We start from the raw sequence: 25,673 nt of genomic DNA on the forward strand, positions 1-25,673 counted from the left end.
CTGGGTAGTATGCATAGTTAAAAATATCATTTTATTATCACAACTCATTGTTATGGTGTACAAAAGGAAAGACTGTACAAGCAAATGATTATCAAACATACAAGCCCCGCATCACCTAACTGGAATGAATTAGAATGTCAATGTAATCCTCAATGGTTACCTAATAATGTTCCACTGAAGTAACTCTTGTATTCACTCCTACTTCCAGGACCTCACAGTTCAAATAGCTGTGTAGCGGGCACAGTGACAGTAACACATTATAACACACTATTTCTGAGGATTGTTAATGCTGTCAAAGGCCTTGAATTCATACACATATACCTTGTTGCCCTTTGTGACACTGGTCACCCTCGCGGTGTCCTTTAACTCCTCCAGACATGTAGCAATGACTTGTTCAGCATCAGCCTTCACTTTCTGCCAAAAACAACACAATTAATATTCAGAAATGAAACAATTACAGTTATCTTAACTTATATTATTCACTTTTGTTGGCCTGGATGTTAGTGTGCGGGGGTTTTGATGTGGGAGGAGACCAGAGTACAGGAGAAAACCAAAATGGTTGGCAGGTGACCCCGTATCTTTTCACGTCCAATTGTATGAAACTCCAAATTAACATATACAGTAGAACCCACTTATTATGATATCAGTTATTATGATATATCGCTTATTATATTTTTCCCATGTACTGATTTTTTCCTTCTTTACTAGTAACTAAGCAAAAAAAAATGTTCATAATGATATGGTCAAAGGTGGGACCCCGCTTATTATGACATTTTTTTCTGCCGTGAATGGATTTTAATCTGTATTCAAATAATTGCAATTAAATTGAAGATAGGTGTACAATTCATTGAAGATAGGTCCAATTTAATAAAGGAAAGGTACAATTGAATTGAACCTATGTATCTTTAATTAATTGTACCATTCTTCAATTATTTGAAGATAGGTACAATTAATTGAATATATGTTAATTTGGCGTTCCATGCTATTGTGGAATCAAACTGTGGGTGTCTTGGAGCTACCTTACAACCCTCAATAGGATAGTGGAAGATGTGCTGTTTCAGCAGAATATATACAAGTGCTCATAATTTATATACAGTTGTGTGAGCGCACAACGCACCAAACACAGGGTCCATATATACATTGTGCACTAATCTAATCGGTACAATTGTTTAATGGACATAACGGAATGAAAATAATCTGGAAGGCTCATATAAAATAAGATACCTTGTATATATTATTTTTTTCATCGCAATAATTACGATGGATATGTTCAATTTTACAATACGTGTTACCCAGTATTACAATGGGTTTGGCTCCAATGCCACAGAACAGGTAAACAACATTTTGATGAGTGCCTTGAGTTTTACTTTGCCTGTGCCTAACAGAGAGCTGATATGTGATAGTACTGAATGATTTTTCACTCATACACCACACTTCAGAAGATATTAAACAGTCAAGAATCTTTTTTTTGACTGGTACAATGCAGACTTGATGTTGAGTGCTTAGCTGTTTCTTGATTGGTTCATGAAACATTTTCTGCGATATACAAACTTGGAATTAGATATATGAAAGAAAGGTGCCCTGTGCCATCTGGTATGTTCATGTTATGATCCATATCCCACTTTACTGTGTTTTTCCTACATGCAGTAACCTCCCCTTAACTTCCATTTAGATATATCTGTAGAACAGTTGGGCCAGCACACTTCCTTGGACCAGGTAGCTTAATCTGTTACAGCAATAGTTAAGCAACCTGAAGTTCAGGGTTCGAATCTAGATCTAATTACCCCACACCGTTTCGTTTTTACATTCAGATCATATCTTATTTATTTCAACTTAATCGTTTCTCATATTAGTCCCGCAAGGTATGGTTTTCTTTTCAGAAATGATGAATAAAATCATACTAGTCATCTAGTCATTCAAGAACAAGAGCCCTAATGGGCCTGCATCGCTCAGATCATATCTTATTTATTTGATAATTTCAACTTAATCATTTCTCATGTTATTCCTGCAAGGAATGGTTTTCTTTTTCTGAAATGATGGATCAAATATATAGTCATTCGAGAACAAGAGGCCTAATGGGCCTGCACTGCTCACCTGGTACTAATCTCACACTTGTAACCTTAAAAGTGGACCAAATTCATTTCTAGTACTATTTACAGTTTGAGGACTGGCTCCTGACAACTTTTCAGCCTGAGGGTATTAGGTTCTGATTTGTTCAAACTGGAATCACCATACTTAGTCTTACACATTGCATTTGCCAACTATTTGAAATTCAAATTACCATACTTTTATAACTATTTGTTATAATACGCTTTTGGCAAAAATTTACTTAACCTATGTTCTATTTATGATGGTAAAGGTTACACCATTTGGCAGACTATTAAAATCATCAGGCTTTTAATTCTAAATTTTAAAATAAAATAATTAGATGGACATCTGATGAAGTATGAGGGAATTGTCATGAGAGCATTAATTAGTGACCACCAATATACATCATGTACTTACCCCTTCCATGGAGTGCTGTCTGACTGGCTTCTTAGAATATCCTTGTGAAGACAACACTAGTTTCACACGAGACCCTTTAAGGAGATTCCTTTTCATAAGCTTTAGTTTCAGTGTAAGGTCTCTATCATGAATGTTAACACTAATATTATATTCTTTAAATTTCTCTCTGTGCTGATCTTTATCTTTTAAAATTGCTTTTTTTATATCAACTTCTGATAAAAGTTTGTATTCATCAACATGCGCCTCTTGTAACCTCTCTTTCCGAACATGAAACAATTTCATTCCTTCCTTTTGTGCCATGATATGTGCCCTTTTTAGTGTCATTTTCTGTACAAGTTCGTTATTAGAATCTAGAATGTGCACCATTTTTGAATCTGGATCTGTTGAGAAAGAACGAACTGGTCTCAAGTTCAGACAACAGACCTTCTGTTGAGAATTGAAACACACTACAGACACACATCGTGTCCACTGGGGTGTACATTGTGCAGCACAAGTCTTATGTAGTCCAAGTTTCCTTTGTAAATGGATACCTCTGGAAATTATAGAACGCAGTTGGCAAAAATTTTGCAGTCTGCAAATAGATGACAAAGGAATCATCTTGGCTTCTTGGTCCCAAACTCATTAATGCTCGGAGACACAGCTTCTAAAAAGAAAAGAAAGAAGATATTGACATTTAACATGTACAGGTACATGTAGATCAAAAGACTTTTTCATACTATTCTGTGCCTTTACACAACAGAGAAATTCCCTAATATATTATCAATAGATAATTATTTTTTTCTCTAACATGATGTGTAAAAATAATGTCAAAACAAATTATATAGTTACACTAGCCAATGCAAATGACAATAACCTAGTCGCTCAAAACTGCAAATTAAACGCATTCTGAATTCCCTCCAGTATTTTAGGAAATATATATGTTGCTTTTCTATTGTAACAAAATGGTCTGATTATTATTGTGTAGGTAATTAATGAAAAAGTATAGAAACATTTATGTATTGTAAAGTATAAAGTATTATTAGAGAGCAGCACTTTGGTCAAAAGTTCAAATCCTATAATCCGTCTAAAGCTGTGCCTTGGTTGACACAGACTGTTGCAGAGGTAGATAGTCCAGGCAAGCACATCCATGGCAGTTACAATGTAGGGGAGCGGCCACAGGGTTAAAATTAGAGATAACTATAGAAAATAAGACGGGATCTCTCTCAGAGATAGAGAGAGAGTGAGAGTACTCCAAGATAGGGCTATGGTCTCTGACTGTTATGGCCACAATTTGAAGTTAATTAACAAGAAGTCAACAATGAGTTGTTCAGTGTGCTATATAATACTATGTTAGACCGAGTCACAATAGATTGAATTTTATTTCGACTCAGGAGCCCATCGGGTAAAATACAGATAAGAAAAAGGTAAAAAGGCTGTTTCCTATCTGCGTCATTGCATTTTTTCCGGCACTGAAGTAAACTATATAGATGCAGGGTAAGCTACTATAGGTTCTTGTGTGTTCAGGATCTGTGTGGAAGGCCCAAGTAGTATAGCAGAAATAGGACTGGATAAATTACCTGCCACCATACAGACCTACTGTAGGTCCTGTTGGTAAAAACATATGTTTATGCGTTTAAGAGTCCAAATTGCAAATATTGTTAATTAGACCATGCCAAATCAGAACAAAATTCCTTTGACCTAAATTAGAAAAGAAGTCTTCAAAAGGTTAACCCCCTATACTAGTATTTCCCCTTTTTGGCCCTGCCTTATGCTTGAGTACTAATATTGTTGATGTGTGAAAGCTAAAGGAATATCAAGGAAACCAGCCGTATCCATCTCTGTGTTTCCTGCTGTACCCCAAAGTGGGAGAACTTTTCAATATACACCTTAGCGGCATGTTGGTAGGTCAAGGTCATTAACTTGAGGAAACTTTATGCTGTATATTCTATCCAACCATGCCACTGGTCAAATACTATCACCCTGGACCTACTAGTAATGTTGAAGGAGTTGTTTCAAGGTTCTTTTAACACATTTGACCCTTGTGATCATGAAGTAATATTATGTCAAGGTCATTTATTAGAGGAAATGATATAACACTCCATCTCAGATACCTTACTGTCCAAATATCACAGGTTTTCCAGTTCTTAAAAAGAAATCATTCAAAGCAAAAGGTTGGCAGATGGTGAACAAATAACACACCATACCATAAGCTCACTGCAGGCACTTTGAGAGCTAAAAATGACCAAACATCTTCTCATAAAGAACCAAAATACCTTAAGTCATTGTATCAGCCAATCACTTGCTGAGAAAAATCAAACATAATTTGCTCAGGTTCTGCAATATTTTCTTTTTTTTCCGAGATCAGCAAAGGAGCTATTTGCAATTGGTACTGTACCATTAACAGCACAACTCTGAACCTAGCTGTAGAACCAGGTGGGGATAATGAATGTATAGATAAACAAACTACATGAATGTTGCATTTATTGCCATCTTGGATTAGTGTAGCGGAACTGGACTGGATCGATCTTCAGCGACCAGATAGCTCAACTGGTAGAGCACCTGTCTAAGAGTTCGGAAGGTCCGGGGTTCGAACCCCGGTCTGGCCGTGCACTTTTCCTCTCCTGGTTCATTGGTTCATTGCAGGTTTGGCAGGGTTCAATTGTACATAGGATTAAGGTCGCCGTCTAGCTTCGAGCTAGAGGGAATTTCCCTTTAGCTCAGTGGTAAAGCGTCCGACTAGGAACCTGGAGATTGAGGGTTTGATCCCCGTTGGAAGCACACTATTCTCTTTCCTGTTACAAATGGTGTCTGTGGCCTGCTCTGTGGTGACAGGGAGTTAGAACCTGGGTTGTGGTGATTGAGGGCGAACACATTTAAAAAGGGGGGAGTAGTGTGGCAGAGTTCAATTGTACATAGGATTAAGGTCGCCGTCTAGCTTCGAGCTAGAGGGAATTTCCCCTTAGCTCAGTGGTAGAGCGTCCAACTAGGAACCTGGAGATCGAGAGTTCGATCCCCGGTGGAAACACACTATTCCCTTTCCTGTTACACAGGTAACACCGTCGTAAGCGTCTAGTCGCTTCTTGAGGTGCTTCTTAATACTGTCCACTTCACTTCAGGTTGCATTTGTAGGCATTTGAAAAAGACATTTTTCTCAAAAACTAGTGAAAATGATTGACATGTGCAGTGGTTGGTAACAAAAGTTGCATCCTAATTCAATATAAAATAAGAGTATTCATTTATAAAAAAAGACTGACAGGCCTGTATAGATCACAAATCTCAAAACAAAAAAAAACAAAAAAAATATTTAGTATGAATACACACATTGTGGTTAAGTTTTTACAGACCTTTCAATGAGCTGTACATGGAAGTATAGATAATAAAAGGTTGCACGAGTTAAAAAATACTGAATTTAGATTGGACTAATTTTATTGATGCCGGAAGTCTGTATGTATTACCCCAGCCACAGGGGCATGGATCGCTTTACTTATAATATTAAAAAATAGGGGTCTCCTATACTAATATATACATTAGTAAAGGAGACCCCTATTTTTTAATATAATAAGTAAAGCGGTATATTATATAGGAGACCCCTATTTTTTTAAATTATAAGTAAAGCGATCCATGCCCCTGTGACCCCAGCTAGTTAGTAGAAGCTGGTCTCAAACTTGTTGGGGTGATTTTTCCAGTGTTTATTTAACCTGGTCTTAAAAGAAAACAGAGATGGGGCATTTATAAATAATTACTGCACTTGATCAGAGAAACCATTCCAGTTATTTACAAGTCTTAATTGATTTATTGCACATAATAATCTAATATCATAATTTGCCATAAAATGTGTGTTTATGTTTATAGCATATCTACTGTGTCATTTTGTTGTATATTACAGCAAATATTAAAAAATAAAACTATAAATAGCTGCAATAACCAGATAGGAGAAGATGTCACAAGTTACTTTCTGTTTGGGCCGAAGTTGATACAATTGGTTTGTCAGGTCATTTATCAACAGTTACAGAATACATGAAATAAAGGACGACACACAGCAGATCTGTCATATGGATGTATGAAGAAATAATATCAAATATGTCTAGCAGGCGAAGTCTGATGTGTCTCACCTTCACGGAGTAATGGGCCCTTTATGCCTATTTTTGTAGTTTTGTCCCTTAACTTACTGACCACAGTTTCGTACACACTCGATGTACTTTATTTCGGAATATTTTGTATTCCATATTCCGACTGGTAGGGTTGGTGTATTGAAAATAATATCACTGATTGGTGTAATCTGATAATTTATTATTTTGATGAGTAATAACTCTTTTGCTGATCTTCGAAAAAGCGAAACTGTTACACCGGCATTTATAAATAAAAATGGCTGCGGTTGAAGCACCAGCCGCGCCAGCCGTAACAGAAGATGATGAAGCCTGGCTCTATGGAGGTAGCGTGAATGTGGACATGTTGTTGTACTTAAATATATTATTATATGTGATCTTAAATACTTAAATGAGTACTTATTCCATGTCTTATTTATTCGATAGTTACACATGTTGGTCGACAATCGTATCACAATCGTGCTTGTCCGTAAAGCTTGTGTACAGTAGACAGGAGTCTGACGTTCTTCCTCTTCTTAGCTGTACAGGGGTGTTTAGGTGTCAGGTCATTTCGATAACAAGTCGTTTCGGGACTTTTTTCGGGTCGTTTCGGGACATGTCAAAAGTAGTTTCGTTTTTTTTCATTTTTTTCCCATTGTCTTTTTTCTTTAAACATATTTTAATGTCAACTAAATTAAGACAATCGATTGGATAAATATTATTACAACTTATAATAGTCATCTCCCTTCATACATTTACCATTACATGATTTTGATAACACATGAATAAATATATATAATATTATCACCGACACAAATACACAACATTATGAACATAGAAACATCGTTCAAACTATATTGGTGGATTTGATGAATTGATTCACATGTCTAAAATATATTCTGCGTGTATCACGTTTTTACTTTCATGAAGTTTAATTTCAATATAGCAAAAATAAAATGCTTAATTAAAACATTGTTAGAATCAGTGTTAACTCATTTGTCTCTTAATGTCAATAACAATTATAACGGAGAATAAAGTGAATTGAAAACATATTATTACAATTTCAAACAAGAAATTAACCTATCATTAATGAAAGAAATTGATGTTGAATATCATAAGTTCCTCTAGATCTGTATTTAATAATATAATGAGATAAGTTTCATCAGGTAACAACACACTGCCAATCGGGTAAATGTTGGTAGGTATCCCCTCAAGCACTAGCAATCTGTTAACACCAACCAAGCATGGGTAGGTCGTGATACAGGTCATAGACTTAAACCATACTTGTGTATTTACATGACTTTTTATGAAACGGGAGCGAAAATGTTATTTATAATTGAAAATTGTATATGTCCCGAAACGACTTCGGGTCTCCCGAAATGACTTGTTAACGAAACGACTAGCATTAAATGTTTATGTCCTTGGGACCATGTGCAGAGGCGTGAAAAAAGGAGATTAATATTTACAGTGATTAGTTGTTGTTTTTTATCATTATACTGTACTGTACATTTTTATTGTATATTGGCCGGAGTATTTTTTATATACAAATTGTAACTATTACAGTATACCAGATACAAGACATTTTATTGATAGTCGTATATGAAAACAAAAACAAAAGTTCTATTGATGAAACGTCAGACTCCTTTCAACAGGCACCTGCATATGGTATGGAAATATGTCAAAATAAAAAATTGTCTGCCAACCCTAGGCGGCAGGCCTACCAGTTGTAGTTTCTTTGCTTTTGAACTTTGTTTGTTTTCTATATTATTAGCAATTGTGTTTATAAAATCTGTTCTTGCTCTACATGACATTAGGTAAATTTACTAGATAATAAACAACACAATACAAGCTGCTAACTACTTTTAGTTTTCAAAAAAGTATTAACCTATTTTATAATAACATTAGTCCGAATTATTCTGACGTTTTATCGACTTTTTTCATATCGAAAAAAGTCGATAAAACGTCAGAATAATTCGGACTATAATAGCATGTGATTGTGAAACCTAACAAAAGAATCAAACACATAGTACATTGTCCCTAGGCAGTACTGCAGATGGTACCGGCCCGGTTGTAATTTTGACATTATGATAGTGCGATAAATGGAAGTTGAAATTTGTTAAAGCATGACATTTCATTACATTTTATGAATATTTCTTAAAATAATTACTGATAATTTACAGATATTGATAATAAGGACATAACTTACTGAAAAGGACATACAGAACGATCACAGCGACTAATGATATAACTGTCAGTTGATTTTTTGTGTTCTACTTTCGTTTTGATAATCAATTTGTCATCCGACGCAACAAAAACCTTTGAATATGTAACTTTTCACACACAAGCGCCAAACGTAGTCTTCATGTCTAAATTTGCCTTAATAGGCAGCCCCTCAATGCCTTCTTTTTCTTGAGAGCAATATGTGTCCATATCCAGTACATTGTTCCCATTTATAATTAAAACGTTAACGTCTGTAGTGGTCCTCCATCTTGTTCCGTCATTGTGTTGAAAAATATGAATCTACGGTATGCCCTATATACACTTCCTACAACACGCTGAGCGAAGAAAAACTTTTGAGACGTTGCAGTTTTAAATAAATTTAGTAATTTAAGCAGTTTTTGATTATTAGAGATTGTAAAATTGAGAGCTTACTTTTTCAACAAAATTGATCGACTTTTGACTCCTTTCGATTAACAGAACACCACTAACTCATTGACAAAAGTGTTACTCTCTGAAAACTGTATACAGGGATAAACTTTGATTCAGCTTTAGTTTCTGTTTAACGTGACCATATTAGATAGGTGTTCATCTACATAATGTACAAGGTTTCATTTCTGACTTGTACATTTGTAGTACAAATGGAGAATATATGCTTGTCCTTGTATGAAGATTTCATGCAGAATAATTTAACTTTTTATTTTTTAGATGAAAATAAAGAGGGAACTCCGACAAATGGGTAATTATTTCTTTCCAGTGATATCTATTACAATAGAAACTTATATTATAGATATAATTCCCCCAGTTTCATTCAACATCCTGCTTATGATTGATTAGCACAAACATATAGTTCACAGTCTGCTTGAATTGATATGTTGCCAAAAATAGGATCAATGTCAAAAGCTGCCATTGTAGATTGGGTGTTATATCAAGTTTATTGTCAAACAATGCTTCTCATATGAAGTGGCTTCAAAATGGATTACATGTACTATTTGAGGTTTGTTTGTACATGTCAGAATAATTTCATACTCGCCACCTAGAGATAAATTACCTCCAGATTTAGTTAAAAGTGCCTGAAATTTTGTTCTGTATTTTGAGTTTGTATCCATCTTCATGATCATTGCATCAATTATTTAAATCAAGTTCTTTATTCTTCTTTGTGCTATATTTCCAAAATTGCAAATACGTATGTAACAGGATGGGAATATTACTATAATAACAAATGGTATCGTTAAAGTACTTGATGATAAGGCCAAATAAAAAAAATTGAGTTTCTGCTAAACCCTATCCGAAGCTACCTACCCTAGAATGTTGTGTCTACCCTGAAGTTTTATCGGCATTTAGTAATATGCACTGCATGTTAAAGTCAGAACTCCTGCTCTATATAAGTATAGTAAAAATATTTTCCAATATAAAAACAATTGCATACCTACCTACCTTTTTTTCTGTCGCATAGCTGAAACACAAGTAATTTTAAAATGATAAAAATCCTTGATTTTAAGCACTGCCTCCCTAATCTTTTCATATAAAAGTGACATGTTTTGCTACAAAAATGTATTGTAATTCAAAATCTGACTCGCAACATACACCAGTATAGCTGAATCATTCAATAACTTATTTGACAGCTGATCCCTCCCTAACACCTAGTTAATTATCAAACTTGTATTGTAGTGATGCTGCAGAGCCAGTAGAAGGTGCCAAAGATGAGAAAAAAGATGATAGAGAAGCAGGAGAGTTGGTAAGAATTGGTGATTATCAGATATTCTTTGAAATCGGTAGCCAGACTAGTATAGTTACACGATTCTGTGTATCTGGGTATGGGGGTAAATGCATTAGTGTAGTTTACTATATCTGGATACTGGGGGTAGACACACTTGTAAAGTTACGTGATATCAGGGTAGTCACACTAGTCTAAACTAATTACAGGGATCAAACCGTTACACTTACCAATGTTGATGTCTAGAGATAAAAAATGGGTATCAAAATGTAAGATGAATACCTTGAGGAGGGGTGTCAGGAAAAAAAACCACTTACTTACCTCATCTTTACAAATGTAAGGGAGCACACTCTTAAATAAATAATAATGATAGCGTTCTGTAATGGAATTCTTTTATATGATTATAAAAAGTGCAATGGTGCCTTTAATTTTGTGGTAACAGATATTGTTTTTATGCTTCCTATTCTCTAGATGAAATTCATTTGTAATTCTGAAATTAATGATGATCAACAAAAATTAATAAAGATAACATGGCAGAGTAATTTTCCAACTAAAATTGTAAAACTATCATTATAACAAAACTTACATTTAATGTTGCGTTTGCATATTATAAATGATAATACCGATAAAACAATGTTTTCCTTATTGACAACAAAATGAAAACAAAGTAATTCTATAACCTCATACCTTTATCACAAAGGTAGTGTCACTGATCTGTACTGATATTACTTTGTTTTACTTTATAGAGTGGTGAAGAGGAATCGCAGGAGAAAGATGACGATGATGATTCTGACGATGATGTTCAAGTGACAATTGGCGACATTCAGACATTTCCTCTTAACGAGTAAATCATTTGTTATATTTACAGTTATACGCTAGGGTTTTTAATTTGTTATAGTTACAGTTATACACTAGGGTTTTTAATTTGTTATAGTTACAGTTATACGCTAGGGTTTTTAATTTGCACTAATGAGTACACTTGTGTATCCCAATCCCAATGTATCACTAAGAATGCTTTAATATGAAATAATGCACAATGGACAAATTTTTCCAGGATTTGTAATTTCTTTTGATGAAGTGAATGTAAAAGAATCGGAGAAGGCAACCGAGAATTGTGATTTGCCATTTCAGCTGAAACTCTTTTTGTTCAAATTGGTAAACCTCTGGCAAATGTTTGTTCTCTGATAACTCCATGTTGATTTGAAAGTTTTCTGACATTATGAAATGTCTTCTGCATCAGAATGCTACTGGCTACGGAGACAGTAACACATGTTTTATAAACTCATCTTTAGATGGATTGTGAATTTACAATATTGATGAATATTTTAGAATGTTTGAGATAAGGTTATTGCACTTAGATGCATAAAAGAAAAATGTTGAAAAAAATACATGTATTTGTACTTATCCACATACTTTTATTCCTTACCTATTTTTCATTTAAAAAATACTTAATTTATTGTAAATTATTTGTTAACCATTGACTGTAGTAATCAGATCAATACTCCTATAAAGATTTTTGATCCTTTTATCTTTTATTGATCTTTTCTTTATTTCAGAGCTCCCAGAAATTTATTCAAAGCACAAAGTGGTTACCAAAAACCAGCTGGGGCAGGTAAGTAACAAAGACATACGAGTTTGTTATCAAGACTTAGTCACATAGACCTTGCTTTATGATCACACAATGTTTCCTGGCAAGGCACAAGTTGTGCAATCTAATGGTGATTATGATTGATGGAATCTTATAGTTAATGTTGACCAAAGAAATCCAAACAGGGAAAATCAGTGGTGATTGACTGTTTATACTAGTGTTACGTTTTGTAATATTAACCCACTTTGTTACTTTTTGTAATAATTCCGCCGCTGCCACCAGTTCAAATTACCTGAACAACACAATAAGTACATTGATATTTACACTTTATTTACAACACAAGTATTTTTATCCGTCATAGAATATACAAGTGTTCACCATTGTGAACGCAATCTCTCAACTCCAAGCTAATCTCCTACTATCAACTGTAAAACTTCACAGACGTAAGACTACAGCTAAAACTACTATTCTGACTAACTTCCTAATTCTTCAACTAATCAACTTTCTAACTCTCCTCTATGTCTCTAGACCTCTCAACTCGGTCTCCCTAACTAAACCTTCTCTCTCCAACTCTTTAACTCTGCTCCTCTATTCCAACTCTCCAATTCTACTCCTCTATTCCAACTCCCTAACTCTACTCTCTTTCTCGAAAACTTAACTACCTTATTATCTGTCCCCTTAGTAAAATCCTGCTTTTGTTGATAAGTTTTCAAAATCCTGCTTTTGACCCCTACACGACTAGGTAAAACTGCAGTCAGCATCAGCCAGTGGCGGAGGCACACACACTACGTCAAAGATTAGACTCCCCCACCCCCCACCCCACCTAGACTACAGACGGTCACACTAATCTACAGATCCTAAACTATATCACAAGCACAACTATCTATGGCTACTTAGCTACTATCTTCAAATAAAACTCTGACACTGACCACGAGCCAAGGCTAATAAAATGCGTAGCAAATCATCGTTACGCTTTGAACAATTTAATGGCTACTAAATGCATAACACTAGCATAGCCTATTATCAGAATTGTGAAATTGAGTGAATGTCACTGCCGAGTGCTGAATATGTACAACTCCTACAAAAAAAGGTTGAAAGTATTAAGTATTTTTCACATGCTGTAGTAAATGATATTGTCATTGTGTATGTTAATGTCATCAATCTTATCAAATTAGAGCAAAAAGAGTTGGAAGAGAAAATTTGTTACCAAATTTCTTATATTCCTATGTATCTGATATCTCCCAGTTCGGGATCAAGATTTCTGAAACTGATACTGTTTCTCTGTTAAGTTGTATATTCAGTATGATACACCTAACAATAATTACAATGGTACAACATAGTTCTCACCTGTTTCTCTGCAATACAAATTGTGAATGTTTATCTTTAGCGGCCGCTGCAAAGTCTCAGAGTGGCACAGGAACCACTGTGAAAGGTGTGGACCTTGATACTCCGGGAAACATCAATGGAGTGAACCAGTACGAATTTGATCTGGACGGATTACAAGCTGATGAGAAGCCCTGGAGGAAACCAGGTATTTATTTTTCAACTTTACCAATTCACCAATATTTCATGAGATTGTTGCCCTTTAATGTGATTAAAGAAAGGTAAATTCATTCATTTGTCGTTGTTTAGGTGCGGACATCACTGATTATTTCAACTATGGCTTCAATGAAGACTCGTGGCGTATGTATTGTGAAAAGCAGAGACGAAACCGAATGGAGGCCAACCCAGGAACAGTCACTAGAATTTACGTAAGCAAAGCCAGAAAATGTGTTACCTTGAACAATTACATGCGGCATTGTTGATAGCAGAATCAGCTGGTCGGGTCCGAGGATCATATCCAGAACCATAACAAGAACAATGGCACTCTGGTCACAATTTGAGGGATACCTAGATCCTTGCTGATCTGGTCACCTCCTCAGGGAATATCCAGAACCATGCCAGTCTGGTCACCTCGTGGAAGAATATATAGAACATAATATATATATCACACGTAAAGACCTATCAATACCTATTGCTCTGATAATCTGTTTATAAACAGGCAATACAGTGGGACTATTCAGTCCCCATAGGACAATTTTACTCAGTGAAGCTTAAAGATTACTTAACTCAGGACTGATGATGAACAGTCTGCGTATTATGTATACCCAAAAACTTCATTGTGTCTGACTTTTAATATACAAAAAGTTGCTGAGTACATTGTAGGGAAGTGATTTCTCTGGAGCAATTTTTCTTTGTCATATATTTCAAATGTTTCCTTGCCTGGGATGAAGTAAATATTGTGTTATTGATTGTGGTTTGCTTTTTGTCTAATTTAGTAAAAATATCAAAAATAGGTAAAAATAACTCAAAAGGAATGAGAAAAGAACCACTTTACAAGCAAAGAACCACTTTACAAGCATATATATGTACCTATTCATGACCTTATTTATAAAATATAATACTTTCTTCTGCAGAATGATCTCTCCCGTTTACCTTCTCCGTTGATCTTTTCAAGGCCTTTATACAGTAGAAAAGTGACAATACATGTAGTAATATTCCATTCTTAAAAACAAGTTTTGTGTTTTACCATTCAGGTTTGTCCTCCAACATTGTCTGAATGGCTAGCAATGAAACATATTTTTGTCTGTTTCCTTGTTTAGGTTCATCAATCTGCATCATCTATGAATAGAAATGAAAAGAAGGATGCATTACACCCTCCAGGTTTGTAACCAATATTTAAGTATGAACAATTCTGACTACATATAAAATTTTGTTCTTTAGCCTATTGTACAAATGTTAACTGTTTTACATCATACCACTATAAACATATAAATTCCCCTCTCCCACCGTCTTCCACCATATTATATATATTCTATATGTTCCTATCTGGAAAAGCTGCGATTGAAAATGTTGTAACCTGTTAAACTACTTATTAATAACAATTAGTTGGATAGATGTTTTTCCTTGTGCACTTTTCAAGTTCCAAGAATCAGATAATATGTTAATTTATATTATATCAATTATTTTTAGTGGCGTATATGATTATGATAATTTGCTGCTTTTATCAAAAGATGTATACCTGAACAAGATAACATATTACCTAAATCAATGATTTCTTCTGAAGTTTTAGTAACCACATAATTTAAGATTAATCGGCCAATTTTAACAAATAGTGCATGTATACGCTTTGTGACAACAGGTACAGAAACTCCACAGACCGTGCCTGTGATTGGCTCTCGTGGTAAGACCAACCCAACACCCAGAAAGATGGCCGGGACCATTGATGTTATTGGCAGCACAGCCAGAGACTCGAGACGTCCAGACGCTTCATCTATGGGAGACCCAATACCAGTGGCTGGGTAATTTGTTAAAGCCTTGTAATCTATAAATAGTAGGAATGTGTTCTTAGTGGAGAAAGGGTGATCAGACACTCCCACATTTCCCCTGTAAAGTAAACATCTGTGCTAAGTAATCTCTGGTTTTATGATGTTTCATTAGATTTAGTTATAGATGTATGTCTTGTTTAATTTTCGAATCATATTTTTCTTTAAAAGTCTCAAAAAAATAGGATTTTTAGGTCACCTGAGCTTTAGCTCAAGTGACCTATTGCTATCCGTGTTCGTCCGTCGTCGTCCGTCGTCCGTCGTCCGTCGTCCGTTAACATTTTACGTTTCAAACTTAAAGTCAAGTTCTGCTGGGCTGATTGAACTAAAAGTTGGTAGGAATGATCGCCTCATGGTCCTGACAAAGTGTTGTTATTTTTTGGGTCAATCAGAAATCCAATATGGCCACCACGGCCGCCATTTTGAAAAACTATTTCAAACTTAAAGTCAAGTTCTGCTGGGCCGATTGAACTGAAAGTTGGTAGGAATGATCGCCTCATGGTCCTGACAAAGTGTTGTTATTTTTTGGGTCGATCAGAAATCCAATATGGCCACCACGGCCGCCATTTTGAAAACCTATTTCAAACTTAAAGTCAAGTTCTGCTGGACCGATTGAACTTAAAGTTTGTAGGAATGATCGACTCATGGTCCTGACAAAGTGTTGTTATTTTTCAGGTCAATCATAAATCCAATATGGCCGCCACGGCCACCATTTTGAAAACATATTTCAAACTTAAAGTCAAGTTCTGCTAGGCCGATTGAACTGAAACTTTGTAGGAATGATTGACTCATGGTCCTGACAAAGTGTTGTTATTTTTCAGGTCGATCAGAAATCCAATATGGCCACCACAGCTGCCATTTTGGTAAACTATTTCAAACTTAAAGTAAAGATCTACTTGGCCGATTGAACTGAAACTTTGTAGGAATGATCGAATCATGGTCCTGACAAAGTGTTGTTATTTTTCGGGTCAATCAGAAATACAATTTGGCTGCCATGGCCGCTATTTTGCTACTAAGTTCTAATAGGCCGATCTCACTTAAAATTGGTCTAGGAATGATCAGCTCATGGTCCTGACAAAGTTAAGTTAACATTATACTATTTTTTACTCAAATTGGTACATATTTCAACAACAAAAATAAATATTGTAGGACTCAGGTGACCGTTAAGGCCCATGGGCCTCTTGTTTTCTACAGTCCAGGTTTCGTGATTGTCATTTAATCAATAAAATCTTAAATATGTTTATGTTTTCAGTAGCAGGAAGTCCTACAACACCTCTGTGCCTCCCCCGGGTATATCTGTACACCCCACCCAGGGGATGCCCCCCATGCCTGACTACTCCATACCCCCTCCGGGCATGACTCTGCCACCAGGCATGCATCCTCCTCCAGGTAGGTAGTTCAATTACAGCCGGAAAAGAAAAGAATCAATCTAACAATAAAGATCTCATCGTGTGTTGTTATTTATTTCATTGACGTACACTATACCAACATAAAAGAAATGGCAAAATATATTTTTATCATACATTCTTTCACATTGATTATGTGCTCAATTATGATATCAGTTTGCAAATGTCAGTGTGTGTATATCAACAACTGCCAAAATAGATTAAACATTTTGTTATTAGCTCACCTGTTCCAAAGGACCATGGTGAGCTTATGCCATACCGCAGCGTCCGTCGTTCGTCCGTCAACTTTTCCTTTAAAACGCTACTAGTCCTGAGCGGCCAAGTAGACTTTGACTAAAGGACTATGTATGTTTTGGCCCCCAAATGCATCAAAATTTAAAACCTCGAAATTACTGTTTCTTTAATTACAAATACTTCCCAAATACTATTATGAAAACATTTATTTATATTTCTAATTATTGTTGCCATGGTAACAAGTTCAAATTTGGATAAATTAGAAAAATTTGAATATTCAGTGAATATTGTGATATTTTGCATAGTTTTTCTCCTAGAAACTATAGAGCGCATGCTTGAACAAACTTATTATCAAAGGATAATGTGTAGGCACCTGTAATACATCTTCAGGAGAAATGTCAAAATTGACTGAATAATAATCAAATTTCAATCATTTATACAAATGTGACCTGGTTACCATGGCAGCCAAAATTGAAAACACAAATAAATGTTTACATAATAGTACTGGGGAAGTATTCAAAATTAAAGAAACACTCGTTTGAAAGTTCTATTGCAGATTTTTAATTTTGATGGATTTGGGGGCCAAAAAAGGCCGAAACCATACATAGTCCTTTGGTCTGGAGCATCCTTAGGCCAAGGGGACTCAATTTTGTATAAATGGTGGGTGTGGCCCCCCTGGGGGCAGAGGGGCGGGGCCCAATTGGGAAAATAGAGGTAAAACCTTTAAAATCCTATTTCTACCGTAGGGATTCAGGGATTTTTTCCTAATTTAGTCTGGAGCATCCTTGGGCCAAGGGGACTCAATTTTGTATTAATGGTGGGTGTGGCCCCCCTTGGGGCAGAGGGGCAGGGCCGAATAGTGGAAATAGAGGTAAAACCTTCAAAATCCTTCTCCTACTGTAGGGATCAAAGGATTTTATCCTAATTTAGTCTGGATCATCCTTTGGCCAAGGGGACTCCATTTTGTATAAACCGTGGGTCTGACCCCCCAGGGGCCTGAGGGGTGGGGCCCAATAGGGGAACATAGCAAATTATTCTTTAAAATCCTTCTTCTTCTGTAGGAATGAAAGGATTTGGTCCATATTTGGTATGGAGCATCCTTGGGTTAAGATGAACCAATTTTGTACAAACGGTGGGTGGGGGCTGAGGGACGGGGCCCAATAGGGGAAATATAGCTAATTCTTAAAAATCCTTCTTCTGTAGATATGGAAGTAAAACCTTTAAAATCCTTCTTCTACCATAGGGACTAAGGGATTTTATCCTAATTTAGTCTGGAGCATCCTTGGGCAAAAGGGACTCAATTTCAAATAAACAACGGGTGTGGCTCCTCTGGGGGCAAAAGGGAGGGGCCCAATAGGAGAAATATAGGAAAAACCTTTAAAATCCTTCTTCGACCATCGGGATTAAGGGATTTTATCCCCCTGGGGCATAGGGGTGGGGCTCTATTTGAAATTTGTTATATCTCAAGTGCTATATCTTTACTTCATACCAATTATTTTAAACATATTCAGGTGAGCGATACAGGCCCTCTGGGCCTCTTGTTGTTATATCGGTGATGTTGACATGTATTTTTTAGAGGCTTTTACCCATATATATCCCTACGCTAGTAGAAGGATCTGTTGTGACCATTTTCTGATATTATTACACAATCTTTATCGGTATAACCTTACTTTACAGGGCCAGCACCCCCGGGTGTTCCTCCTGGTATACCACCCCCAGGATTTCCTCCAGTGGAATTTGATGGTAAGGAAGTAACATTTTGTAGGGGAGCACTGACTTGCTGTCGTTCAGTATTACCACTTTATTCCTAACTAAAATATTAAGTTCTGAGACGTTTGGATAGGAAAATGCTAGATAATTGCAAACTTTAATGTGAATTCCTCTCAATAACATAAACTGTTTGTAACATCAAATTGTTGTATTAAAAAGTAATGTAATGCATGTATGAACAGACACAACAATTTTCTGTCAAAATAAAACACTTATATGAGGCCCCAGGGCTGTAACCAGAAATTATCTTTCAGTTAACAGGTTAAATACTATCAAAAACAAAAATACTATCTTGTTTACATGTGATACTTATGTTGGGTAACTGGCAATATTACATGACATTAACAGGAGTTTATATAGCAACACATCAAACAATCTAAATGACATGCACTATAAAAAGGGGTGCTCAATGATACGACATTATTACATGTAAACAAATCTGATATTAATTTGATTCCTTGGTATGTGTTTTCCAGCCTACTACCCGCCCACAGGTCAGACTTCTGTTAGGTAAGTAAATGTTGACTAATATCAATGTGAAAACTGAGGAGTACAATAATGATCATGTCTTATAACCTGTCATGTTCATTACATTACGATAGAATGATCTCATCATTAGTTTTACTATTAACTGTGTATGTCATGTCTTGCTTCTATTACAAACACACATTGATAATTTTTTCTTGGTTCCATGGAGGTGCTGAAGTTAAACAAGATATATAAAATTATTTTTAAACTTTACTTGCAGTCACTATGATGACCGGAATTTTTCATCCCATCCAACTTTCCCATCAAACTACAATCAGGCAAATCCCTGGGAAAACAAGTAAGTATACAGCACATAATGTCTGAAAACAGGTAAAAACAGGTAAGTGTAGTATGCAGAATATCTGTGAAAACCGGCATAAAGTGTAATCCACTGAATATTTAGGGGTTATTAAACATATTTCAAGGAGAAGAATTTAGTATAATGTAGTAAAATCTACCTGATTCCCAGAATAGCAATGAAGTATGCTCAACATTTCCACCTTTAACTACAATTAGTCCAATCCCTGAGATACCAAATGGAGAACCTTGAGTGGCATTGATTTAATCTGGTGTGTGATGTTTGGAGGAAAGACTGTCCTTGGATGAGAGTGAGTGTAAGTTCATTGTACATAAATTGAGATCATCTCTTGCGACTGTGTACTTACTGAAATTGTGAGAAACGGTTCACATTACACTACTGACTCACGCCCAGTGTGTACAGATCCTGACGTAAGTGAGGAATAGATTTCCAACCATTACTTTTACTCGGTTCAACACACCTTTGTTTTATGTTACAGTCGCCAGGAAGGTTACCGATGGGGAAGTGACTACAGCAGGGAGCGTAGTCCAGCGAGATCCGAGTCAGAATATAGCAGGTTGGTAAAAGTGGCATTTCAATAAAGGTCTACTTCACATAACAGCTGATTTAGCAGAAGAGATTCATTCTGGTTGAAACACAATCATATCAAAGGCTTCTTACCACAATTACAGCATCAGAAATCCAATATGTTGTATATATTGAATCAGTGTACATATACTAAATTCATTTTTGGCTTTGAACTGGGGATATATTGGTATTGGTGTGTAATTTCTATCCCTGATGGAATTTCTGCCGCTTTACACGATAGCTGAATACTGCAATAAGTTGGTACGGAATAATTTGTTTACAAATGTTGTTATGATTTGTGGAGATAGAAAGTTGTTGTGTCTATTGATACCTTTTATAAGTTAAACTAAATCTTCTCTGTTAAAAATTAATGGTGTTCCTTATATGTGTCGAATAGCCCTCGCAGTGACCGAGACCATAGTAGTTATGGTCGAGATCGTCGGCGTGAACACAACAGGTTGGTCTTATTTACCTGTGGTTTGGTCTTATTTACCTGTGGTTTGGGGTTATTTACTGGCGTCTGGGGAGACTTGTGGAATAGGGTTGCTATCACATGATTCCTGAAAAAATGTGTTATTAACTACAACAGATTACATTTTAAAATATAAAACTACAAAATAGGTGTGTTATGAAACATATGTACGCTTATTGAAATCAAAATCATGAACTGTTTTCTTATTGATGGGCTAGTACAGTTAGTGACTTGGCTCCATAACACTGTTTCATGGAAGAAATATTGTCAGCAATTCAGGTTAAATTGTTGATTAAATTTGGGAACATTTTGGTTTTTATGAGATTTCTAACTAGTCCACGTTCGATTCATTAAGTAAAATGGTGTACTGGTTTGATAGACTGAGACCTCAGCATGTTTTAAATTACAGGGAGAGGTAAACTGCATGCTATTAGTAAATGCTATTTTGTTTTAGCTTACCTGGTCACACAGATGTACACAATGTACAAGATTTTGTTAGGGATTAACGCTTCCTTTATTAGATTTCATGGGGTGATGATGTGAGTAGGTCTTGAGAAAAATTAAAGAACTGCAAAGTATTGTATGTTGAATGGTCTCAAGGCCAACTCACTTCATCACCCCGTGAATTTGACCAATGCAAGATTTGATCCTTTTATTTCAATGGCAGCCTACCGCATTACGTCCCTTTATAGTTGGCCGCTAATAAACATTGGCGCTGTCTGTCAACGGTAGTTCCGGTTTGAGCTCGTACGCACCGTTCCAATGTAAACAATCCGAATATTGCGTGACTATTAACGTCTATGTTTAATCATCATGTAGGAGTTTGTGTGTAAATGGTTAAATGTGTTGTGTTGCATATATTCGTTTTGTATTAGCAGACATGTAATCGTTTTGATACATTTGTCAACATTTTTCTCGAGGGAATCCCTGCTGTACTGTACAGTAACCACACCACAGGGGTTCGTTATAAATGTCTGAAATACACATGTACATATTTTATGCTGTACTGATATGGGTCATAGCATACATAAACTTTGTGTTGTTATCCATATCAGTAGCATATGTGTATTTCAGACATTTGTAACGAACCCCTTTGCAATAAGTTAACTTCTAAACACCGACTTGGGAAATGGATCCCTCTACTCCAGGGCCTAGAAATATGTTATGTGTCCGAGTGATCAGCCTATTACGTAATCATAAGTGACACACCTGTACTATAGTGTTTGCCGGCGACGCACATAACCGTGGATAATGAAGTCAAATTAAAGGTCTTCATGCACTTTTACTTGTGAGAGAGAGAGAGAGAGAGAGGGGGGGAGGGTAACAAAGCACATGGGTTAGTTTTATGCTTAACTGATATGGGTCACACAGCATAAAGCTATCATAATCAGTGACTTTAAATGTGAATTTTGGGTCTTTTTATTTTTAAACATGCATATTTGTTTATATGTACTGTGACAGTAAAGTGTGTATTTTAGTCATTTGTAAAAGAATAAACTGTGATCTGAGCAAGAAAATATTTTGATATCCAAGTTAATAGATATTTATTGAATCATTACTAACTGTTGAACAGAAAATTATATGTACATGTCAAGATGTATTTAACTGTGTGATTCACAGTTGCTTCTGTAATTATCCATAGACAAATGTAATATCTAACATCTGTGGAGAGGTCACATTTGATTGAAAGTCAACTTTATTTACATCCCAATTGTTGCTCAGAATAATTTTGAGAAGATGATGCACTTTTAACAACTGGCAACTGTGATTTACCTGTACAGTACAGTTCAACCATACAAGTTCCAGAGGAGTCATCCACTTTTCTTTCCACTCAAACATCTGAACTTAGTTACTTACTAAGTACAACTTGTCAAGTGTATACATGTATTTATTGATGTCTAAACTCAGTTCACAACATGTAGTGACGTACAAGAAAATACACATATCAACTTTGAAATATGCACACATTTAACATATTTGTCATCAATATAAAATTATCTATTTTGATGAGCTCACTAACAAAGTAACTTCTCTAAGAGATATAATGGGTTCTCAAAAAGTAAGCCAGGTCACACAAAAGAAAGAGTCCAGGAATCAAATATCCAATAAAAAAACATCAATATGACAAATCAAATCAAATAAAAACACAATTAAGTTTGATTATAGATATCTTGACTCATATCCTAAAGTTTATTTCCTGAAATGAAAAAAAATATCATGGATGTTATAAATACACTTTTTACACATGTCATAACACACAATATCAATATACATGTACATTATAATAACTAAGATGAAATGAGTATCTCATATGATAAGATTTTTTTTTTTACAAGTTATTACATACAAAGTTCTGTGTCCCTCTAATAACATTAAACAAGGGTTTGTCAATATCTGAAACTACCTGAGTTACACATACATTTAAGTCATTTAGGTTTTCTTGTTTTCAAATAAACATTTGACAAAAATTCTTTTTAAAATGTGTCCAGTTCTTCAATATTGATGCTTAACTATTTTCAATTTTGACTTCTAAAAGGTATTAAATCAATATTGTGATATTATCATTCTCTTATATGGCCTGCTTCTCAATATATATATATAACAAAGTATGAAAATACTTGATCAGTGATACCTAGTAACTTTAACTCTATAAAAAAAACCATACATATTAGTTTTACCAATAGTTGTTGAAACAGACAATACACCCATCAAGTGTTTTGAAATTTTAACATCCCAAAACCTATTACAAAAATCACACATAAGTCAACATTGTTATAGTTAATTTGCACGGTCTAATGGAATGCAAATGTACATACATGTACTGATACACAATTAATTTAACATTATATACCTGAGCCATCTTGGACATCAGTAGACCCAACAATGAGCTTTGACTCGAGTTTGCAAAGATATGTCTATTTAGAATGTGTTTGACTCCTCAGATTTAGGGAAAAGATTATTTGAAATGACTTAATGTCAAGGGTCAACTGAAAATCTGTTCATCTTAAATATTCAAGGGATTTTTGTTGAACAAAATCATTACAGTAGTGATTCTGTAATATGAAGTAATCTAGAAATTTTAAGTACAGGACATTGCAGACAGTATAATTCACTTCAGTAAGAGCTCGTACAAATTTGTCATGGCACAACATATCATAATTATTTGTTCAGCTAAATGAACTTCAGTAAGTGGTAGCACAGATTGTAATATCTTGAAGTTCTTGATTTGCTCCATTTTCATTTCAACAACAATCCTCGGAGCAGCAATTTGTTGAGTTTTAAAGAACTCCTGTACACTCATCTGACAATTAGATCATACAAATGGTGGCGTATTTAGTCCTATATGTGCAGGAAGTAAATCTCCAACAGTAAAGCCTTTGTATGCAAGAATAACATCTCGAGGTTCTGACGTTGGTAAGAAGAGGTCACCATCTTTTTGCACAATATGTCTGCTATCTGATACATGCCCACCCCAAATCCTTTACACAAATGTTACTAGACCATTGGGTGCAACTCCAATTAAACCTTTATAAGTGTTCTGGTGTTTGTATTCACTCCATGTAAGAAATTAAGCCTCTATGTTTCCGTGTTTCTTGCAGAAGAATTATGTTGCATCTATAACTATACGAAACTGAGCCATTTCTGTAAAATGTTTAGGCAAATTGCTTAAAATTTGTTCTCTTGATGGCCATGGGATAAGTGACTTGCATGTAATCAAACATAAAATTAATCCATATATTAATGATTCGAGATACTGTCTTAACAGACACACTAAATAAATCTGCAAGAAACTTTTGCCAGGTTTCTAAATTTTTTGGTTGAAATATTTTCTGTCTTTTGCAGGTAGTGGAGTGCTTTTTCCCCTTTCCCAGTAGGTCAACTATTCTGCACCATGCTTACAAAAAGTAGTAAAAAGCAGTAAAAATGTTGCATAATTTGTATAACCAGTATAATATTTTGTCTTCTCATCATCGTTTTCAATAATCTCTGGTTTAAAAATAGGAACAACTGTCTGTGATGCAGATGATTTCATACATTTGGCCTTATTTAATTGTGTCTGTGTAGCATCATCTCTTACATTTACATCTGATGTCTAGACATATATGGAATCCCCAACTATAGGGTCAGTCTGTGTTTCAGAACTCTCCTTTTAAGACAAGGAACTAATAGTAGTAGATATACATGATGTATCCTCACAGGGAATGTTTTCAGTATTCTCAAATTCAGAATGACTATTTTCCTGGGTGTAGTCAGATACCTTGTTTGCATATATTATTTTCAAAATGTAAATTGCGAAGTCTAGAGTTTGAGCCAATTGGAGTATCTGGTCGCACAAGTTTGATTTTTTGAATCCACAATGATCTTGGTTTTTTTTTATCAGCACTGTCACCTGATGGAATGCAATGAGGTTTTATAGTTGTATCATCCTCACAATTTTTTTCCTGCATAATTGAAGCACAGTAAACAATATCTTTTTCCTCCCTTGACAGTGATAGAATCTGAAACCATATAATGGGATTTATCATGATATTGAGTTTTTTACTGGTAATGTTTTAATATTTTTTCACAAGAATAGATTACACATTTAAACCTGCACATCAACATGGACAAGTGTTGTGATACTATTCCAAAAAGGAAGGATTTCTTGTTTTATACAAAAGAAATTAAAAGTATATCGAGAAATGATTCAAATCTCTGAAGTAGTGTCTGATTTTCATTTTGTAATCATTGGATCAGACAAACACAGGTGAAAGCATTCTAAAATTAGATTTGTTAACCTATGCATGATTTTACTGTGACTGGGATTACAATAGTATGTTTTATCAAATTATAAACAAAAAAAAGAGAACCCATTTTAATAAATGTTATTTACAAATGTAGTGTATAATCTCTTTTTTCTTGTTACAGTGAATGGTAAACC

General features: G+C 35.2%; 2 protein-coding genes and 1 long non-coding RNA gene across 5 annotated transcripts in view; 1 reads left to right on the forward strand and 2 right to left on the reverse strand.

Annotated features, from left to right (window-relative positions):
• LOC110456546 lies at nucleotides 1-7,041 on the reverse strand. 2 transcript variants are annotated; one of them, XM_021507347.1, is made up of 3 exons: nucleotides 7,021-7,041; nucleotides 2,506-3,148; nucleotides 1-414 (listed from the first exon to the last, which is right to left on the reverse strand). In XM_021507347.1, the coding sequence occupies exons 2-3, from the start codon at nucleotides 3,100-3,102 to the stop codon at nucleotides 268-270; spliced, it is 744 nt and encodes a 247-aa protein (XP_021363022.1). In that variant the 5' UTR covers nucleotides 3,103-3,148; nucleotides 7,021-7,041; the 3' UTR covers nucleotides 1-267. The 2 variants fall into 2 exon arrangements, with proteins under 2 accessions (XP_021363022.1, XP_021363021.1); XM_021507346.1 differs by lacking the exon at nucleotides 7,021-7,041 and adding an exon at nucleotides 6,597-6,721.
• LOC110456545 (pre-mRNA 3'-end-processing factor FIP1-like) overlaps nucleotides 6,813-25,673 on the forward strand; it is a 23,925-nt gene continuing 5,064 nt past the window's right edge. The window contains exons 1-15 of one of the 2 annotated variants that reach the window (XM_021507345.1): nucleotides 6,813-6,916; nucleotides 9,495-9,525; nucleotides 10,458-10,524; nucleotides 11,250-11,347; nucleotides 12,060-12,115; nucleotides 13,479-13,622; nucleotides 13,724-13,842; nucleotides 14,734-14,794; nucleotides 15,273-15,432; nucleotides 16,709-16,845; nucleotides 18,774-18,839; nucleotides 19,343-19,376; nucleotides 19,615-19,692; nucleotides 20,192-20,269; nucleotides 20,678-22,887. In XM_021507345.1, the coding sequence (XP_021363020.1) occupies nucleotides 6,850-6,916; nucleotides 9,495-9,525; nucleotides 10,458-10,524; nucleotides 11,250-11,347; nucleotides 12,060-12,115; nucleotides 13,479-13,622; nucleotides 13,724-13,842; nucleotides 14,734-14,794; nucleotides 15,273-15,432; nucleotides 16,709-16,845; nucleotides 18,774-18,839; nucleotides 19,343-19,376; nucleotides 19,615-19,692; nucleotides 20,192-20,269; nucleotides 20,678-20,837 (1,356 nt within the window). In that variant the 5' untranslated portion in view covers nucleotides 6,813-6,849 and the 3' untranslated portion in view covers nucleotides 20,838-22,887. Of the gene's footprint in view, nucleotides 6,917-9,494; nucleotides 9,526-10,457; nucleotides 10,525-11,249; nucleotides 11,348-12,059; nucleotides 12,116-13,478; nucleotides 13,623-13,723; nucleotides 13,843-14,733; nucleotides 14,795-15,272; nucleotides 15,433-16,708; nucleotides 16,846-18,773; nucleotides 18,840-19,342; nucleotides 19,377-19,614; nucleotides 19,693-20,191; nucleotides 20,270-20,677; nucleotides 22,888-25,673 lie in introns of those variants that run through there. The other variant, XM_021507344.1, reaches the window with a different exon arrangement.
• The window catches only part of LOC110456548, a 4,167-nt gene continuing 668 nt past the window's right edge, over nucleotides 22,175-25,673 (reverse strand). Inside the window, exon 2 of the long non-coding RNA XR_002463596.1 lies at nucleotides 22,175-25,251. This is a non-coding gene — a long non-coding RNA (uncharacterized LOC110456548). The remainder of the gene's footprint in view (nucleotides 25,252-25,673) is intronic.

This window comes from Mizuhopecten yessoensis, unplaced genomic scaffold (assembly GCF_002113885.1).
Source record: "Mizuhopecten yessoensis strain PY_sf001 unplaced genomic scaffold, ASM211388v2 scaffold8807, whole genome shotgun sequence".
NCBI classification, from domain to species: Eukaryota; Metazoa; Mollusca; class Bivalvia; order Pectinida; family Pectinidae; genus Mizuhopecten; species Mizuhopecten yessoensis.